The sequence below is a fragment of the Rutilus rutilus genome (assembly GCF_951802725.1).
Source record: "Rutilus rutilus genome assembly, chromosome: 3".
Taxonomy (NCBI): domain Eukaryota; kingdom Metazoa; phylum Chordata; class Actinopteri; order Cypriniformes; family Leuciscidae; genus Rutilus; species Rutilus rutilus.
In genome coordinates, this window is record NC_140211.1 from 9,434,347 (window position 1) to 9,455,721 (window position 21,375).

At 39.2% G+C, this 21,375-nt stretch overlaps 1 protein-coding gene across 1 annotated transcript in view; it reads right to left on the bottom strand.

The window, feature by feature from the left end:
• Positions 1 to 1,817: 1,817 nt before the first annotated feature.
• serpinh2 (serine (or cysteine) peptidase inhibitor, clade H, member 2) overlaps positions 1,818 to 21,375 on the bottom strand; it is a 30,599-nt gene continuing 11,041 nt past the window's right edge. Inside the window, exons 3-5 of the mRNA XM_084404432.1 lie at positions 20,465 to 20,557; positions 20,158 to 20,390; positions 1,818 to 2,482 (exon numbers count right to left, since the gene is read on the bottom strand). Coding sequence (XP_084260558.1) covers positions 2,177 to 2,482; positions 20,158 to 20,390; positions 20,465 to 20,557 — 632 coding nt within the window. The 3' untranslated portion in view covers positions 1,818 to 2,176. The remainder of the gene's footprint in view (positions 2,483 to 20,157; positions 20,391 to 20,464; positions 20,558 to 21,375) is intronic.

Here is a 21,375-nt window from a genome sequence, read left to right on the forward strand (position 1 = left end):
AAATGAATTGTTTTTCAAACGAATCATAAGCCGTTTCGTTGTGACGTCAAGACGAAACATTAGCATATTGCCCGCCCACTGCCCGCGCAGACACCAGGATACTGGACAGCATCATGTCGAGAAGACGCTGTGCTCTACAACGTGAAGGTAAAGCCAGTTTATTTTCACTGTCCAAGGACGAGCATGTGAAGAATCAGTGGTTAAAGTTCATCTTTATCATGATACCACAGCAGTATAATCCAAAACTTTTGCTGTGTTCCCTTTATTTCACTTTCTCAGAGTTCAATGCAGGATTCACAAACCGCTTGCTCTTGAAAGATGGTGTTCAAAATACTTAGTTTTGAGTTTTATATTGTGTAGGTGTCCTGCTAACTGGCTAACTCACATTATTACTGTCTTACTGAAATACTTCTGCTAATCAGTTGTGGGCCGCTATTACCTAAAACTGTGTCTATTAATGCAGATTGTCTGACGTTCTCACTACTTTGAGGAAAGATTAAGCATGGAGCAAGATTTGTTTTACCAACATTTATGTTACATCAGTCATTCACGCTAGAGCTCAGCTAATGTATGCACTGTTATTGATACAGTTTCCACGTGTTCACCGCAATATATTAGAAAAATAAATAAGTACAAGTAAAACAATCGGTTTGTTGATGGACATGCACTTGTTAATGCTGATGGTGAGGAATTACAGTTGCAACATCTCATAATATACCTCAAACTAAGTAGCGTTTCACTGAGAAACGTTCTGCTAGAGTCGTCCTTTGCGATGGAGGTTCGGGTTGAATGACTAGTTCTTCCAATGTTTCATCATCGGACTCGCACTCGGATTGATATGGTAAAATCGACGTCACTGTTCATAACTGTGTGTAGGAAGCCTCAGGACAAGCAGAGCTGACATTTTTATGGCAATGGGCGTTTTTGTCTTCGACACACGCGCTGTACGCGGTAAACCAATCACAACAGACTGAGCTGTCTGGCCAATCAGAGCAGAGTAGCTCGCGGAAAGGAGGGATTTAGAGAGATTGATTCATCTGACGAGTCGTTTGAGAATCATTGAAAATGTGGTGATGTGCAAATGTATATTATGAGAAAATTAAAGTTTTAGTTTTTTTTACCTTTGATGCATGAACCTGTAGTAGGAGACTACACAACAACATTAGGGAACTTTAAAATAGCATAATAGGAGCAACTTTAAATTCAATTTAATTCCATTCAATTTGACCAAAACCGAAATCAAACATCATTGCTGAGGGACACACACAAAATAGGCTAGAAGATACTTTGTTTATAGTTGATGTTTCACAATCAAGTCTGTCTTTTTGTTGTTTGATTGATTTGAATAATTCCTTGACTACAAATAGAAAAAAAAAAACCTGTATAATAAACAATGCATTCAAACATTCAATTTGTGCAATTGCATTGTTTGTTTTCATATCCCAAGCTGCAAACTAGGGATGCGCAGTATTTTGACCGATGCTGATAATTATTTTAATGATATAGCTGATAACTGATAAATAAAAGATATTTCAGATTAAAACAAATGTATGTAAAATAATTAAAATTAAAACATACAAAAAAAAATTTTTTAGGCAATTACTAATAATTAAAAGTATAGATTCGTTCTCTACAGATCTGATTAAAAATATAAATATATTCAACAGTATTATAAAATTAAAGTATAAGTGAATGCTAGATGAAAGCAAGGGTTAATAAAATATACAGAAATCCATATGCACAATTAAAATCCAGATTTTGATCAATTTAAAATCTCTTGTCCCTCTTTTAACAGATCTGTGACTACTTGACTGATAATGGCAGCTGAAAGCTTTCTCAAAAAAAAGCCCAAATATTTAATAAGCAAAACTACAAGTTGAAGAGATGCATAGAACTTGTATAAAAGACTTTCAAATTCTTTAGAAACCCAAGGTATAATTCTGTGGGCGCAGATTCTGTGCTCTCCTACACATCAGTTTAATTACAACCTATTCTAAGCTCTTTCATATCTGTAAAACAAGGCAAATGTAACGCGTCAGCACATAACACAAGAACAACAGATGAAAGACAGCGGATTTGCAGTGGATAAGTGGGTCAGTTTATTGTCAATACCTGTAGGTCAGCCATTTTGGCTCTTCAGCAGACTGTCAGTGGCAGAAGGTGAAGTATTTTGGCTCTACAGCTCGTCGTGAATTGCAGGGCTGTCAGTGTGGTCCAGAGCACCTATCATGAGCAATGCACCAGTGCTGTTGTCCCTGACTAGTATAATGAAGGAATGATCCGCATAGAAGGTTTTTGGCTTCTCCACGTCCTCATCCTCATGCATACCGTCGATGCTGCCAGATTCAGGGGCCAGTTCAAGGGACGTCCAGTGCAGCACGGCTCCCAAATGGAGCTTCCCCCGTCCCATGCTTGATGCGGTGGAGAAATCAGCTGACGTCTCGTTGCACGCGTCTACCAAACCCAATGTGGCCAGCTGCTCCTGAGTGAGAGTAAAGAAGGGAAAAAGAGAGAAGTATGGGGGGGTGGAAAGAGTGCAAGAAACAGAGAGAATTTAATGTAATTGTCTTCTAAACAAGCGGCAACCTTCCTGTCTCTCTCTTGAAACCAACACGGAAGTGACTTATACTGCAATTCATCGACTGGCCGCTAGAGACAGGCTCCAAAAGAGAGTCAATCCCATTGACCCCCATGTTAAAATGCCCAACTTTACAGCAGAAAAAAATATGTTTACAGCCTGGTGCAAAAAGTGGTTTTGGTCTATATAGCTAATTTTGCCCTTCATGACAACTGTTAATTGAGGGGGTTACATTTTTTTTTTATAACTCATCCATTTAAATTATATTAAGCCTTAAAGTTCTGTATAATTCAGGGCGTGGCCACTTGAGTGACAGGTGGATTGCCGCTGCGGTCACTACTAGCTGTTTGTCTGCTGTCTGTTAGCGTCACTCCCACCTCACCAAAAGCCATGCTCCAAATAACTAAGATAATGTGAATCAATTATGCAGACTATAAATAAAAGCACAAATATGGGCCAATAGAGACCTTGAAAAATTAAACATTCATGGCTCTTTATGCCTCCCAATGGTAGAAATAAAAAGAAAAAAACACAGCAGTCTTCTTCAGACAGGTAGAAAGGACAAATGAAAGCAAAACATAAAGAGTGTCACTGTAAATCAATAATGTTTCAAAAATCTGGTTGTTTCCCCTCTTCATTGCCTCCCCTTTATTTTAAAGGCATGACAGATGCCCTTGTTGGCAGTGCGGGCGGTACAAAGCATGCGACAGGAGCTGAAGACGGTGGCCGAGGGAGAGCTGCTTATGAATAATTTAAAAAAGATCTCTCTGACCTCGGCCCGCTTTTGTTTTCCTTTCAGATATGAATTTGGCAGAAAGATGCTCGCTGACAGGTAGTTTATATTCCCCCTGGATGAGATCCTGGATAAACGACAGTTACCCGCATTGGGAGAGAGAGAGAGAGAGAGAGAGAGAGGCTGGTGAGAGAGATGGTGGAATGAGGAAGAGGAGATAATAAGTGAACTGCTGTGGGAAGATTGAGAGACACCCAACTTGTTTGTGAAAGCTGAGACCGAATGGCAAGTGCTTTAACTGAATGATTAAGCACTCTCGCCTAAATTACTATTGTAATTAAAGCAGAGCGCATGCATACTCTATCTTGTTGCAAAAATGATGTGAGCTCAAGGCATGGCAATGGCTGGGTTGGTGTGCTAGTTAGGTTTGCACTAAATTCAGAATTAAAGAAAAGGTTCCAAATCAATGAATCAATTGTAATTGTATTTTAACTGTCCCCACCTGACAGAAAGCGGAATCGGAATTTGAATCGGAATGACAGAATGGCAATTCTAATAAAATCAACACATTTGTACATTCTGGGAAAAGAAGTGTCCTTCTACCCAGGTCTGCAAAAGGTAATTTATTAAATATGATGAAATATACATACTTCGGTAGATCTATTTATAGGCCTATACAACTATTCAAACAAGGCTTTGATAACTTTGCTTTCTTAATTAAAAATTAAAATTTCTTAGATTTGACTTCCTTACAGTCAACCTCGAATTGCAATCAAAGAATGTATATATATATATATACCAAAACGGTTCACAATATGGTGGGAAAAGGGGCCATTCACACACAATGCGTTCTTGTATTACACTGTGCTGCTTTTCCATTGTTTTTCTATGTAAACATGCACTAGATGGATGTCTTATGCCTGGTACACAATGTACGATTTTGGGCTGTCCCAATCGTGGCTCCTTAACAGTGGTTCTACGTCGAACAGTGAGAGAGGTTCAAAGATGGCCGTTGTCACGGTCTTGCGACCAAAGATAGCCTACGATAATTTTCTGACAGTGTCAGTAATTTAGCATGATCGTCTCACAGTGTGTTTGCTGCTACGACCTACATCTACTGATTAGCCAATAAAAATGCAACATGAAATGTCGTATTGATCAACGCGACATGCGCTAAAACTTAAAACTATTTACCTCAAGCTCCATTTGCAAAATTTGCATGCCAAGTTGGCCTCTTTTCCCTAGACATGACCGCTTCCATATTCTCCTCTTTTGCTTCCTCCATTCAGCGCACATAAAAACCACAATTGCCAAAGAGCGATTCATCTTGCTCTATTTGTTCACCACTAGTGCATGCTGATGATGACGTTTTATTCTTCTATACTAACTTGCGTCAGAGCCTACGATTCAATAGGTGTCATCCTCATCGTCTACAGTCTACATACATGTCGTACCCAAGTTTATTAGATCAATGTCGTACAGTGTGATCTATAATGATCTTATAGGATTGCAGAAATCACACAGTCTGTAGCAGGCATTAGACGTGCTCACGTATTGTTTCTTTTAAAAAAACAACGTCTTGAAACCATCTGTTCTTTTTCCCCATTCCAATGGACCAACTTGAAATATGTGCTTTTTTTATGCTATTTGAGCATAATAAGCTACATTTATGGGACAGTTTGTGTCAAGGTTTTATTGCTTATTTGAAACATGTTATTTAAATGTGAGTTTGGCACAAGTTTTTGAGATTTTGCTATTTCCCCATTCAAGCGCTGTAGACAGGAGTTGGTTTTACACGCCTAAAATAGCTGCCCGGAGGCGTTCCAAATATGGCCACCGAATGAACTGACTTTTCTCCGAAGGGGACTTTGAAGTATCTTTGCATCCCGTTCGCTACTTCAATTCCAATTCTGCAATTAAAATGTATTCTCAATTCAATTCTGAATGGGCACACAGCCCTGGTGCTGGCACAGAGGTAGTTAAAGGGGAGATGGAAAACGAGAGAAAGATGGACGGAGAGGCTGATAATGAGGGAGAGAGGTGGGGGAGGCTGTCACCTCACTAACACGGTTCGACCCTCTGCGGTTCTCTCTCTCTCTCTCTCTCTCTCTCGCTCAACAGTCTCGGCACACACCTCCACTAATGCACTTCTATTGTCCTCATCCATTATTCTCCTTCTCCTACCTCTTTCCTCCATCACTTCATCACTGCCTGATCCTGTCGACGGCTCAGCCACCTCTGTGGCATCCTCATTCCTCATCTGACCATCCGCCGCTTGTTTAATTCCTCTCTCGCCTGCTCTCACGCGCTCCCTGTCTTTTTCCCGCTCTGATCCGAATGTCCAGGCTTGTATCTAAGCATGTATTTATGTTCCCGAGAGTGACAGTCTTTCCTCTCTGTCTCCTGAGGCTTTCTCGCCCTCTCTCACGGCTGTATGTCCTTGCTATAACAGGCTGACACTGCATCGGGCGCATTTACTTCCCTTTAATTAATTCTCTGTGTGGCTCAAAGGGTTTTTCCTTGCATCTCCCCAGCTTTCCCCATGTAACTTTGATGTTTTCCGGCACTATAGATGCACATCCGCTCCTGGGCCGCATAGCCTTGACCTGAAGCAGCTTGTTGCCTCTGCGGTGACATGGCACCGCGTGTTACTACGACAGTCCTGTCTCCGGCAATTACAGTCACATGCAACATTAGCAGGCATCTCCTAGCCTGCATTGTGACAGCCTCTATAAATAGCATGCCTGTTTCCTTGTCTCGCTCTTTCTCCTTGGGATGGCGGCACCTCTCGGGATGTGCGGATATGCTGAGGTCACTTCATTTTTAAAAACAATCAGCGTTTAAATATTCAGCACGGGCCGTCGTTGTGCAAGGGTTCATTCAAGAAACCCTCCCGGGGTCGGCGGTCGAAAAAAAAAATGCTCATTTCGCATATTAACTGAGTCCAGATCTCCAAGATGACACACAGCTTAGCTTTGAGTCATTTGAAGCTAGTGAAGCTTGGCCTCACTCCTACAAAATCCAACGCAGCTGAAAGGATGCCCTGGAGGAGGAACAGGTAAACCCTCCCTGAGTGCACTGAGCCCCCAAATGAATTAATGACACGTTTACGGAGAGGAGACGTGCCCAGCAGGCAGTGGGATTGAGTGATGGCTCTGCAGATGAGTACAGTAGTTTTTGCCCTGGAAACAGATGAAAGGAGGCTAATAAATAACATGTAGTAATGTGGCACACAGACTCCCAACTAATGCAGTAAATGTGATGGGCAGATGGAGGAAAAAGAGAGAGAGAGAGATGGAGCGAAGAGGAGGGCTGTGTAAACATGGTTCAGCTCTAATGCTGCTCATTGGGTGGAAATGGAGCGTCTCTATTTTCTTCTCTTCTCACTCTCTCTTCCTGTCTGTTGCAGCCCATCCTTATTCTCCATCCTTTTTTTATTTATTTTTGCAAACTGCAGCATTATGCCGTAGCATAATTCAAGCGCCTACATCAATAAACACAACTATAAAAACATACAGCTTATGAATAACGCACAAGAAGAATCAGCCCTGGAGTCGGCTCCATATTGTATTTTCTATACAACACGATGATGTATGGGAACTTGAGGGGTGGAGATGGCTTCACCAGTGGCACACTGAGCCTTCAGAAACTATTTTATTCAGCCTCGCAGCATCAAGGCAGTCAGTTTCAGAATACGTCTTGGGCATTATTCAGTGGCAGAGTTCTTTATCACTATCTTATGTCTAATTTACATTCTCTATCTCTCTCCTCTTCACTTTCTGCCCCTACACGCTCAATACTCATCTTTTTGTTTATCCTTTACATCACATTCTGCCACAAAGAACGTCACGCCGTTTATCAGCTTCCTGGAAAAATCACAAGAAATTAGAGTGAAATACAAACCTGCTGGTGCAAAACAGCTGTGTTAACACATGAAATGCATATATTAAATTACAAATGGTTGGGAAAACAAGAACAGATTCTTGTTCCAAATTGGTTAAAAAAATATAATTTGGAGCAACTGATTTTCAAAACATTTTCCGTATAAAATACTAAACACGCAATACATCAATATTTTCTGCGCTACTACTCAGGGGAACCACTGAGCCTCAACTAAAATCAACAGTGTGGTGCATGCCAATTTCCAAATGAATGACTCTTATGAGCAGGTTGTATAGTGAATCAAAAAACACTTATGAATCAGTCGAAGCAGTTGCAAAACCCCTCCCCTAGGGGGAGCCTCCCACTTTAGATAAAAGAGGCATAATGCCAGGGTGAGTCTGCTAACAGAAATTACTGTAATAAGAGAAAACCCACAATTTTGCAGGATTAAAATATTGATTTCTGTGGTATTCTGCAAACAGAGACTTGAAGGGATGGCTCACCATAAAAAAATCAAAATTCTGAATTACTGTATTCACCCTCATGTCGTTTCAAACCCATAAGGCTTTCGTTCATCTTCAAAACACAAATTGAGATATTTAAATGAAATCTGAGAGATGTTTATTTTGATGTGCTTGATGTATGTGTGAATAAAAGCCTAAATCAAATCTGTTTGTCATCTGAAAAAGCGATCATGTCTCTTCAGAAGTCTTGGTAAACCACTAGATTCATACGGATATCTTTATGAACTTTTTTACACCAGTTTTGGTGTAATGGACTTTCAATGGAGGTTTCATTAAAAATATCAAAATTTGTGTTTCAAAGATGAAGGGCCCTATTTTAACGATCTGAAACCGAAAGTATCAAACGCGAAACGCAAGTAACTTTGTGGGCGGATCTCGGGCGCTGTTGCTATTATACTGGCGGGATAAATGACTCTTGCGCCCGACGCAAATCTAAAATGGGTTGGTCTGAAGTAGCTACATTACTCATAGGTGTGGTTTGGGCGTAACGTGCAATAAACCAATCAGAGCGTCATCTCACATTTCCTTTAAAAGCAGGCGCTTTTGTTCCATGGCGGATTGCTATTATAATGGCGGAATGTCTTGCCACTATTGGTCAAACAGGTTTGATCCGTCATTACTACAATTAGCCTAAATAATTTGGGTAAATGTGTAAGCTAGATTTATGCCTATTTTCTCACATCTTCATGGACACCACAATGATTTCCCTCGTGTGGAATATTTTTCCCTGTAATTATGTATGGTTTGCAAAAATGTCAACTGCTGCGTCTGTGTAGATGAGAGAAGCAAAGTGTATGCGCATTGTGCACATGCTACATTATGGCCAAGCATGCGCCCTTAAAATAGCATCTGAATAACATGCCAATGACTTTAGACTAGGTTTTTCCTGGTCTGTGGCGGAACTGTTTTCTGGAACTGCAAAATAGCACCAGGGAAAGTTTGCGCCGGAACACGTCTCCTCTTTTCGCTGAACCGCGAAACTAAGGTAAACTCCCACTGCAACATTACAATAATAGGCTACTTTTATCAGCTTGACGTTGAACTAATGCTCCATGCTCGTACCATGATAAGTATGGAACCCTATCAACCGTGCCGAATTTTGCCACTTCAAGCACCACTTCACATTTTCTTCAGGAAATGTACATTCTAGGTTTGTAGATTAGGTTTTTCCATGATTCAAATGCCCTGCCGATGTTGAGCCGTGTTTTTTCACCCGAAGTTCATGCGATTCACGTCTGGCCTTACGAGCTTCAGCAGAAAAAAAACTTCTTTTTTTTTTTTCAATATGTGGAGTTTGTGTTGGAGTCTGTGTTGTGCTGGGAGCAGGTCGTTTCTTAGTGTTATCAGACATGTCATAAGTTGCATAAGTCATAAGTCACAGTTGCAGTGTCGTCGCTGTTGAGTGCAAAGTCAGTAGGCTAGACAAGAGGCTCGGGAGCGCGGTCACGTCACTGGATTTCGCGGTGAATCCGACCCGGCACCTTCACATAAAAATAAGAATACTTGCTTTCCGAGGTAATAGCAAAACCCGCAAAGTGGATCATTTTAATGTGAGATTACAACCCCTTCACACACAGGCAATAAAAAAAGGATTCATTTTAGTAGAAAAGTTACATACAGCACCTTTAAATTAAATTAAATTAATGAATAAACATGAATATGTTTTATTTAATATAAGCCAATAGTTAGGGCCAATTATTAGACTTCATTTATGCCACTTTTGTGCCTCGTTACAAAGTCTTTTAAAATAAAACCAATTTTTTGTTTGTGACATCTGAAATAATCTCATCAATTGACAACAGGCTCATGATGATCGTATAAAAAGAACTGTGTCTCTTTATTTCCAAATATCCCTTCCTAAGAAGTACTAAAACATTAATTTATGGAATTAATAGAATACATTTTCATAGCTGCCAAGAATTATTTATGACAAATAATGATAGAAACTCATTTGCTATTGGCAAGCGTCACAAAAGAACTTTACAACAAGGCCATTCGACCTCAATATACTATAGAGATTTACACATAATAAAAAGGATACGTCAATATTTGTATGAGATTATAAATTAGCATTTTACACGGCTCTCTAAAACACTTGTCTAAACACAACAGGCTTTTCCCAAGTCCTGGCATACACACCACATCCACTTCATGACCTCATCAATGAGTGTGTGTATGTTAGCTTGACTCCCTCTGTCTCTCTGGCACACACACAGAACTGTGCAATCCAATTACGGCCACACTGGCATCCACAGGCCTTGGCACGGTAAGTGTGTGTGTGTGAGTGTTTTCTGTGTATCCCTGCGTCAGACTCTTAAGGTCAGTGTGTCTGGCTGTGTGTGTTTGCCAGGCATCAGGCAGACGGTGACCCCTCGACCCCTCGTGCTCGTTATGGAGTCCAGACTCAATCTCTTGTTAGCCGCTATCGCCTGGCACTAACCGCTCCTGAGCTCTGGCCTCGCTGCCTCAGCACCAGAGCGGATATTTTTATCCGGCTCATCCACTCTGCCCTTTCCCCGTCTCTTTCTCTCTCCAGCACTCAACCCTATTCCACCTCCCTCACAACCACTCACCTCTCCAGCTGCACGTCAGTCCAATTTGGGTCATCCCGCCCCGAGCCGGGCGCCCCGTAGCCACGCAGCACGGCTACATTAGTGCATACGCAAGCGCACGGATTGGAAATCAGGATAATAGCAGCTCCTCCTGAGACTGAAGACGTCCACGCCGAAGCCTAGAGCGACTTCAGAGCGACAGAGCATTTGGCGGCCATGTTGGAGGCTGAGGCTCTGAGGTGAGATGATATATAAAAAGTGGAAAACGCTATTTGCGCCTCGAGATGGAGGCTGTGTTTGCTCACTTTCGACCCGATCGGAGAGGGAGAGGGAAGCAACACTCAGCGCGCCTCTTCTGTCACTGCCCATATAAAAGTAGAGGAATCAAGTGTCTCTGACCTAGTGTGATATTTCCTCAGATACTACAAGAGAGAGAGTGTGTGTGGCAGAATAAAGAAAAAGCCAGACAAGAGCATGAAAGTGCAGAGAAAGACAGAGAGCTGAATGATGTGGAGAGTGAGGGAGCAGCAGGAGAGCTTGTCAGAGAAGTAATACAGCTCTATTCATGTCATGACTTTTCGGCCTCTTTCCGCACGCTGGGGCATCACTTACTGTATGTGAACACAGCAAGTTTAAAAAAAAGGGAGTCATGTCTGGGCTGTCGGTGGGTTTATTTTAAAGCAAGCTTCTAGGTCTCTCTTGGGCATCCTTACCGCTCATTTTAATGTCAAAATCTTGTTCTTCCGAGCAGGGCTGAGTGCACGGACATGGCATGTGGCCGCTTATATTTCTCACCCAACATTACAAAACTTTTACAAAACGCTGTTCCTCACTACAGTGACCGTTCTCTTCTCTGTGCTCCCTGGGAAGAGTTGTGCCCCGTTTGACCTGTCTAGTTCAACAACTGTCAATTTTGTTGTACCTTTTTTATACTCTCTCTCTGTCTCTTTTAACCTCTATTTTTCTAAATTCCTACCCTTTTCTGCCACTGGACTCCTCTTGACACATTTGTCCTGGCATCTGCTGTCTACTATGAGGATAGAGCCAACCTTGTGGTTTAGAGAGTAGGTAATCTGCCTGCAGCATTACCCTGGGACAGTGACCCTACAGCAGGGGTTTTCAAAATGGACTCTGGGGACCTTTGGGGACCACAAGGAAGTGCAAGCGGGTTAGCAAAGAGATTTTTTTTAAATCTTTTTTTATAAAATGTCATTTTTGGGCTGTCAAAGTTAACTTATGCACTTAAGATATTAATGAAATATGTTTAACTTAAAGGGATTGTTCACCCAAAAAGGAAAATTCTGTCATTAATTACCCTCATGTTGTTCCAAAACCCGTAAGACTTTCGTTCATCTTCAGAACACAAATGAAGATCTTTTTGATGAAATCTGAGAGCTTTCTGTCCCTCCATTGACAGCTACAGTATGCAACTACCACTTTGAAGCTTAAAAAAGTTCATAAAGAGATCGTAAAACTAATCAATGTGGATTGAGCGGTTTAGTCCAAATTTTCTGAAGAGACTTCTGATGAACAGATTTAATTTAGGCTTTTATTCACATATAAACATTCATCAACTCACACATCAGTAGGGCTGTCAACTTTAGTCGTTTAGTCGACTAATCGGTCGATGCCGTCTTGGTCGACTGACATTCTCATTGGTCGACCAGTCGCATAATTATTTTTTTTTTCACCAATAAAGAAATTTTCATTGATTTACTCCTTGATATTTATTCCTTTATAAGCAGTTATATATTATTGTATTCTAAATATAATTAGCCTATGTTTTATCCACAACTTTAAATGCTTTAGGCTATTTTGTAGCTGGCTGCACTGCTGCTTCGTGCTCAGTAAGGAATATAGGTAGTAATCTCTGTGTCTGTCTGTCCGTTTGCATTTGGATTATTTCGAGAACCGTTCATCCAATCGACTTCACAAGGGAGTGCAGTGTCGCATTTGGTGCAATATAGATGGACAGGCAAGACGTGACACGTTCAGAATTAATAGTAAACTACGGAACAGCGCGAGCGGGAAGCGGCGCACCTCACGCGAGCAGGGCTTATATTCTCCGAGAACGGACACTGTACTAGTGATATAAAATGCACACAGTCTGTTAACTAAAGCAATACTTTTAAGGTAGTCTAATATTTTTCTAACTAACAAATTACTGACACAGTAAAGGGTAGATTTAAATAAAGAAAAACTAAATTTAAATAAAGAAAAAAACAAAACTAAATTTAAATAAAGAAAAACTAAATTTAAATAAAGAAAAATGAAATTTAAATACAGAAAAAACAAAACGAAATTTAAATAAAGAAAAAACGAAATTTAAATAAAGAGAAACGAAATTTAAATAAAGAGAAACTAAATTTAAATAAAGAAAAACTAAATTTAAATAGCCTAGGCCTAAAGAAAAACTAAATTTAAATAAAGAAAAAACGAAATTTAAATAAAGAAAATCGAAATTAAGTTAGCCTAAATTAAAAACGAGATTAATTTAGATTAATAATAACGGGTAAAGCAGCAGCAATACAAGCTCAGGCATGCACTTCGGTCCATACAAACTCGCTGTTCTGCGCTCTAGTCAGAGAACACTCCCGTTGCTGGAACACTTAGGCGTCGGTTCTATTTCTAGCATGCACGCGTTTTCCGCGTGGCTCGAGCCGCAGTGTGCAAACTCCAACCTGTTAACATGGGAGCCGAAATAAAAACAGCACGCCACGCAGCCAGTGTGTCGCCGGCCTTATTCAAGCACGAATGAGAACCGTTTCGCGGGGATCCCAGGTGTCAATAAAATAAAATAAACGTTTTTTCGTTGTTGTTTTATAAATGCTCTATGACAATTGTTTAATAAATGTTTTATTTTATTTTTATTTTTTTATTAGTCGACTAATCGTTGCGCAGGACAGGACTTTGGTCGACTAAGCATTTCTTTGGTTGACTACAGCCCTACACATCAGTCATTGAAAATGGATGCTCAAGCATGTTCACTTGACATGAGAGAACCAATGAGGTTCATTCTTGTGTTACGCATCACGTTTGAGCTTCGACAAGAACCAATGAGGTTCATTCTCATGTTACGCATCACGTTTGAGCTTCGACAAGAACCAATGAGGTTCATTCTCGTGTTACGCATCACGTTTGAGCTTCAGCAAGAGCCAATGAGGTTCATTCTCGTGTTACGCATCACGTTTGAGCTTCAACAAGAACCAATGAGGTTCATTCTTGTGTTACGCATCACGTTTGAGCTTCAGCAAGAACCAATGAGGTTCATTCTCGTGTTACGCATCACGTTTGAGCTTCAACAAGAACCAATGAGGTTCATTCTTGTGTTACGCATCACGTTTGAGCTTCAGCAAGAACCAATGAGGTTAATTCTCGTGTTACACATCACGTTTGAGCTTCCTCAAGAACCAATGAGGTTCATTCTCGTGTGTCAAGTATGTTCGATTGAGCTTCTGCTTACGTTCGAGGACAGAAAAAAGTGAAAGAAATGAAGACTGCAGAAAGAGGTGCAAGTGAATATGAAGGAGGTAAAAAGAGAGAAAAGAAAGCGTGTGAGAGAAGAAAAGGGCCGAGACAGAAGATGAGCTGCAGGGGCTCTGACCAGCTAGAAATGAGAGAGAATGAGAGGGCAGACACAAAGATTGAGGTGGTGCATGAAGTGATGAATAAAGAAAGGGAGACGAAGGATGAGTGGGAGGAACCAGTGGACTCCGGGCAAGAGATAGATGTGCTGAGGTCAGACACTGAGAGAGGGAGGACGGAGAGGTAGCTGGAAAAAGAAAAAAAAAGAATAAGAAGAACGGGCAGGGAGACAGGAAAGAGGCAAGGGAGGAGAGAGGAGGAGAGCCAGCAGATGTCACAAAATCATTCATCAAGCTCCAAAACACTTCACCTCCACAATTCACAAGAAGAGAAATATGAAGGCGTACTTGACATATCCACCCACCGCAAGAAACCAAAGAATCCAATGTGCTTACCACACGAGCCAATCGTACCAGACACGGATTCATCTACTGAACTCAACAGCCCAAACAAGCCCGCCACAGTCACTGTCACTCTCTGTCGTCCAAATCCAGATCTGTTCAGCAGTGCAGGCAGAACCATCTGTGCTACTCTAAAACTCTGTCACTTTCTGCTGTCTGAGTCCAGACTGCTTCTTGTGGCCGAGCTGCTGGAGAGACTCTTGCTGAGCTTCTAACCCAGCATGCCATCTCTCTGAGGGGCTCTGGGCCGCTACACTATGCCTTTGCCCAGGCCTTGATGGAGCGTGAATTTTTGGGATGCCAAAAGAGTCTTTAGTCTGAATGGAAAAACACTTAGAGGGATCACAGACCCATAATTATAGGATGACTTTCGGTAGTGCTGGTGGGGGGGTTCTGTTGACGTCTGAATTTCACAACATGACCGTCAACAATGTTTAAAGTCACCCTGTAGTAGGGCTGGGCCGATAAACGATATCATATCGAATCGCGATAAAATGTATGTTGATAACGATAAGCTCTGGACATTTTTACTCGATATGGATTATTCTAAGAGCTAATCTCACAGCAGAAATATGTCACAACAGCCAATCAGCGTGCAGCTTTTAATGTGCACGTCAAACAAAGTACAAAGTCCATTTCCTACTGCACTTTGCAAAGCAAACTCAATACGAGGATGACAAAAAATGTGTGGAAGCAGTGGCGAAAGTGAAACTCACCTTGAGTTATCATCGAAAGATGATGAAATTGTCGACAGAAAAGCTAGCACGAACAGGGCTGCCAACTCTCACGCATTCACCGTGAGACTCACACAATTGACACTTTTCACACGCTCTCACGCCACACATCCATTTTCTCACGCAGAGAAAAATCTCGAAGCAAAGAGGGCACGGAGACCGACAGACAAGACAGAGCAAGTTACTTACAGTGTTGTAATGTAACGGAGTACAAATACTTCGTTACTGTACTTAAGTAGAAATTTCACGTATCTGTACTTTACTTCGTTATTTAAATGTATGTCAACTTTCACTTTTACTCCACTACATTTCCTAGATAAAATGTATACTTTTACTCCGCTATATTTCCACTAAGCATCTTCGTTACTCGTTACTACAAAATAAAATCAGAAGAAATGTGTGCGACTACAATACGGGAGATTTGGCGAATCACTGCTCCTAGATTGCAGTACGCTCCGCACGGCGCGCGCTCTATTTCAGCGTAATGCTTGTTTGTTGCCATGCCAAAGGAGGAGGAAGCACAACTGAAACCGCCATGGAAGCACGAGCACCTGCTGGAGGAAGAGCTGCCAACTCTCACGCATTCACCGTGAGACACACGCAATTGACATTTTTCACACGCTCTCACATGCATTTTCTCACGCACAGAAAAATCGCGAAGCAAAGAGGACACGGAGACCGACAGACTAGACAAAGCAATTTACTTTATGACAACTTACCGAAATGTATATTCCTCATACATAATATCGATCAATAAGTGTTTTTCATCAGCGTGAAGAGGTCAATAACATAGCTGAAGGACAATTATGTCACATTTACCTCAGGAAAGCCATTTAATAAACATAGGCTAGCCTATAGCACAGTTGGCAAGAAAAAAAATAGCTATAGAGAGTATTTTGCTAAATATGTGTTCTATATTACATATTTATTATATTTTTACTTATATCATTAAAGGTTTTATTATAATAATAAAAAACGCATATTTAATTATTTTTAACCTTAAATAATAGCCTACTACCAGCTGATAGGGCTCTGTATGTTTACAGCATTAGGTGAGTTGTTTTTATTGGTTTTTTTGAGAAAAATTAAGGCCTATCTTGTGTAGCCTACAGTACCTAATATTTATACAAATGAGTCAATATTAAATCAAATCACAATTGAATTGAAATAATAAAAAAGCGTAGCTTACCATAAATTGTACCATCTAAACATTGTAACATGTCACTAAACCTAATAAAAATCAGTTTAATTACAAAAATGTTAGTGACAATCACAATACACCTATTGTGATGCAATTTTTTTTTACAGCTAAAGGTACATGCAGTGGGAAATAAACGATAACACAAGTAGCCTACAGTACAGGCTACACAGTCCCTCCAGTTTTTCGCGTTTCCGTGATCGCTGAATTCAACGCATAACCAAAAAAAAAAAAAAAACTTTTACTTTTACTTCAATTACTTAAGTACATTAAATATCAGAAAATTACTTTTGATACTTAAGTACAGTATATATCAGATACTTTAAGACTTTTACTTAAGTAATATTCTAAAAGGTAACTTTCACTTCTACCAAAGTCTTTTTCTAGTACGATACTTGTACTTTTACTCAAGTATTGCTTTCTAGTACTTTATACAACACTGGTTACTTATGATATAAAAAAATATATATATATCAGCTCTCAGATCCTGTCAATTCTATTATGAAATTCAAACAATAAATACCGTTTTGGCGCTTGTAAATGTGACGTGACAGATCCCTAGCGGCACGTGAACCGATCATATCTAGCTAATAGTACATAAACACGAATGAACAATGTTGAAAGATACAGTACAACTTACCGAAATGTATATTACTCATACATAATATCTATCAATCAGTGTTTTTCAACCGCGGAAAGGGGTCAATAAAACAGCTGGAGAACAATTATGTCACATAACATTTACCTCAGGAAAGCCATTTAATGACCATAGACTAGCACGTTAGTTGGCTAGAAAAAAAGCTATAGAGAGTATTTAGCTAAATATGTGTACTATATTACATATTTATTATATTTTTACTTAATATCATTAAATAAAGTTATTATAATAAAAAACGCATTATATTTAATTCGAGTTATTTTTAACCTTAAATAATACTACCAGCTGATAGAGCTCTCTGTATGTTTGCAGCATTAGGTGAGAAATTTGTTTGTTTTTTCTTGAGAAAAATTAACGCACATCTTGAGTACCTAATATTTATCCAAATGAGTCAATATTGAAGTATACAAGAATTAAATTGAAATCGTGAAATTTTTGTCAAGTGATAATAGAAAACCATAGTTTACCAGAAATTGTACCAAGTAAACATTGTAACATGTTGTCACAAAACCTAATAAAATTCTGTTTAGTTACTAAAATGTTTTCACAAAACACTTATTTTGATGCAAGATTTTTTTTACACCCCCCCCCCCCCGTAAAAAAAAATGATTTGCACTTCTAGTTGTATAGAGTTATTTTTACATTTTTGCACATTTAAGCTACCTCTAAAAACAAACAAATTGTAAGTGTGTTACAAATGTTGTTTACAATAGTTTTGTTTACATTTTGCACATTTAATCTCATTTACCTCCTTATGTCACAACCTTTGGTTTTTTATTTATTTTAGGAAGTTATCTTAATATTTTAATGCCAAATGTGTAATCTGTTTTTGTTAATAAACTATACTTTAAAATGTAATTATCAAACCCTCTAGTTGTTGTGGCTTCTGTCATTGTTGGGATACTCTGTTAAAGCTGGCAGCATTAACAATTAATATTTATCGATCAATATGGAAAAAAAATTATCGAGATTACATTTTTGCCATATTGCCCAGCCCTACCCTGTAGTCAATAATTGTATCCCTTAAAACTCATCTTTGATCACCAAAATGAAATATTTATAAGTTTTTTTTTCCTGTGAAATAAAATTTGTATACGCGTATCCATGAATATGCTAATTAGCCCCGCCTCCACTCACTCACGCCAGCTCAGAGATTCACTCTGTCAAATTACTGAGGTAAACGCTGCACAATGGTATCACAAAGTACAAAGTCGGACACATAATGGCAATTAAATATGATTAGCCTTTGGCTTGACTATGTTATCAAACAGCTAATAATGTGTTGCTAATGTTATACAAACAATTATCAGAAACGCTTTGAACATCTCAGAACGTCAGTGGAGAGAGGTATATAGTTCATACACATATACATATACATCATACACGCTATATTGCTCTATCTAACAAATTTTTCATATCCAGGATTTCTGAAGGTATCTTCAAAATAAATTTTTTAATGCCATTTTTTAAATTGTTAATGCCATACATGATCCATGACTAACCACACACACACACACACACACACACACATATATAAAAAATAATTTCGATGAAAAAAAATGTACTCAATTAATAAATAAAAAAAATATCTGTGATTAATCGTGATTAATTGCAATAAAAAATACTTACATTTTTGTAGGTTTATATCTCATTTATATATTTTATAATGTAAGAATTTTACAGTTAATCTCCAAATTAATGTAGAAACAACAAAGACAGTATATTTTAAAAACTTTATTTTTTTTTATGAATGAAGGTCAGTCTCACTGATACTAACACAGCTATTGATGTCTGAATAAAAATGACCCCACCCTCCCCCACCCCATTTTAAGCATTAATTATAGCCATTCAACATTACAGTGTAATTGAAAGCTATAATTCTTTTTTACATTTATTAGGCTTCAAATTAAATTTAAGTGAACTTCAAATAAATCATCACATAAACCCATAATAAATGTCATATTTACCTGTGCCCTTCCTGTCTAACATTTACAGAACAATATACAGAAAGTGAATAAAGTTATCAAACAGTCTGCACGGCGTAAATGATAGATTAAATATAGACTAATCTTTTTAAAAGCTACAAAAGTTCTTTAGTCAAAAAGCAGTGAGTAATTCTCCCTTTCCCTTGGTTCTTTGGTTAACATTAATGACAAATCTAACAGATTTTTCATATCAACAGAAAAATCTCTCAAGACTCCCCTGCTAGTTCGCTGTTAATGATATGCTAAAGCCCGTCCGCACGTTGACCTGATTGGTTACAAGGTAGTTTGTGACATCAGAAACACCAGCGATTTCAAACCGTGTTTTTGAGACTGTCTTTGGTTCACTGCAGTTTTAAAGAGAAAATACTCAGCAATGGGTTTGACTCATGAAATTGCACATGGTTTGTCTTAAAGAATATTAAAAACACTACATGGACATACAAACAACATTAAATACTTGATTTTCACCACAGGGGGACTTTAAGAAAACTTTCCTTTTTTTAAGAAAAAAAAAAAACTAACTATTTTGTAATATATACACCATGATTCAAAAGTTAGATTGAGGTCAGTGAGATTTTTTTTTTATGTTTTTGAAAGAAGGCTCTTATGCTCACAAAGACAGCATTTATTTGACCCCCCCTAGATGGACCAATGTCCACCCACCATAGTCTCACAAAATCCAGTGGAAAACACTGCATTCCTATAACAAAAATAGTTCCCAGTTACTGCGGTGCAAACACGCCAAAAAGTGGGTACTTTCGCCAATAGTTATAGGAACTATGAAAACGTCCCTCCACCTAGCAAGCACCAGTAAGTAAGAAAGAAAGAACTAGATACTTTAATCAAAAGACAAAATTTGTCCTTGTTATTAACAATAAAAACCCTTTAAAAATGAACACGGCCCGAACCCCTGTGTAATCTGCACTCTGATCACAGGGCAACATACTCAACCTGCTGGTGTTCAAAAATGAAGGCAATGGAAGAGCTTAAATGCACAACTGAGGAATGTTTTAAAGAATAAAAACCATAGCTCATGTGTCCTAAGACACATAAAACTGCCTTCCAAACCATGACTGCAATTTCAGTGCAAACACGATTTCCATTAAAAGGAAAATAGCTTTCCCTCTGAATGAGAATAATCTATGACCTATGGTTGGTTCTCATTATGCTAATGTCATCTCTGGATATCTTCCATTAGCTTTCTAAATGAGTCTTATCTACATTGTATGTTAAGAATATTTATCTATAACGTAATGTTTTGAAATTGCATTTCACACACTCATAACGACCGTGTAGGAAGTGATACGTACAATATTTAGACTATTACCTGTAGATTAATCGCGCTGCTCATCTTGGCTCTCGGGAGGGATAGTGCCATACTTGTGGAGTTTAGTTTCCCCAACCACTTCTCCACCTGATCCAGGGTCAGCAGACGGTCCAGCCGAGCCAAACCCTCCACATGGAAGGGCAAAAGCAGCACCATGCTGGCCTTCCCTTCCCACAGGCCCAGTTCCAACACCTGTACCATGTTCTCCATGTCCTCGTAGTGACGGTATACGCCTGGGAAAACAGACAATTGGTGGTTTGGATGTCTTAGATGTGTATGCCGATGATAAATGACTGTTGGGACTTACCTGATCTGTGCATCATGGGAACTTTAGTGTATTTGGTACCCAGGAAGTTGCGCAATTCTTGGCTTTCATGGTAGAAGCCTCGATCCCAAAATCCTACAAACAGAAAAATCAACATAAATTAATCAATAAATGAACATGGCTTGGGACGTCATGACCCGGGCAATCATTTTAACATCCTGACACAAACTATTAGAGAACATTGAGTATCATCATCTTACATTACTAATCTTACAGACAAACTCATCTTTGGATCTGACATGCATTGAGACCTTGATGAGTCATATCACACAAAAGAACAATCACAGACACCAAGCCAGAAAAAGAGCAAAAGATAATAGAAAGAAAAGGCAAGAGGAGGGGTGCAGGGGAGGCAGAGGCATAGGACGTATTATTACAGCCCATTACACCCATTAAATTCACTGACAAAGATGAGATTCGATAAAGAGACTATTAGCAGCATTACAGTCACATGTTCTTTTCCACAGTATTTCAACCTTATTGGATTAGTCAAGGGAAAGATAAAGAATGAGAGAAAAATAAAGAGCGAAAAAAGCAGTATCGAGTCAAATCAAATACTAAGGATGATTGCAAGACACTATGGGGTTAAGCCAGGCCGTCTTATTGTATTTCTCTGCACCAGAAGCCCTAGATTGCTCTTCAAGAGGAGAGAAGAGACAAAAAGATAAGACAGTCAGTCAGTGGCTTCTGCAACTCAATTTGAACCTTGACACTTGTTATTTAGACCTACAGTCGCCCCTAGAAACTATTTGGACACTTAAAATGTCTAAATATCATCGTGTCAGATAAAAAAAAAAGCGTCAAAGTGTCATCGGAAAAAATATACTAGAACTTATTTTTCCAGAAATAACTTTTTTGCAATTGTTTTAAAACACCACCAGTTGATCACATTA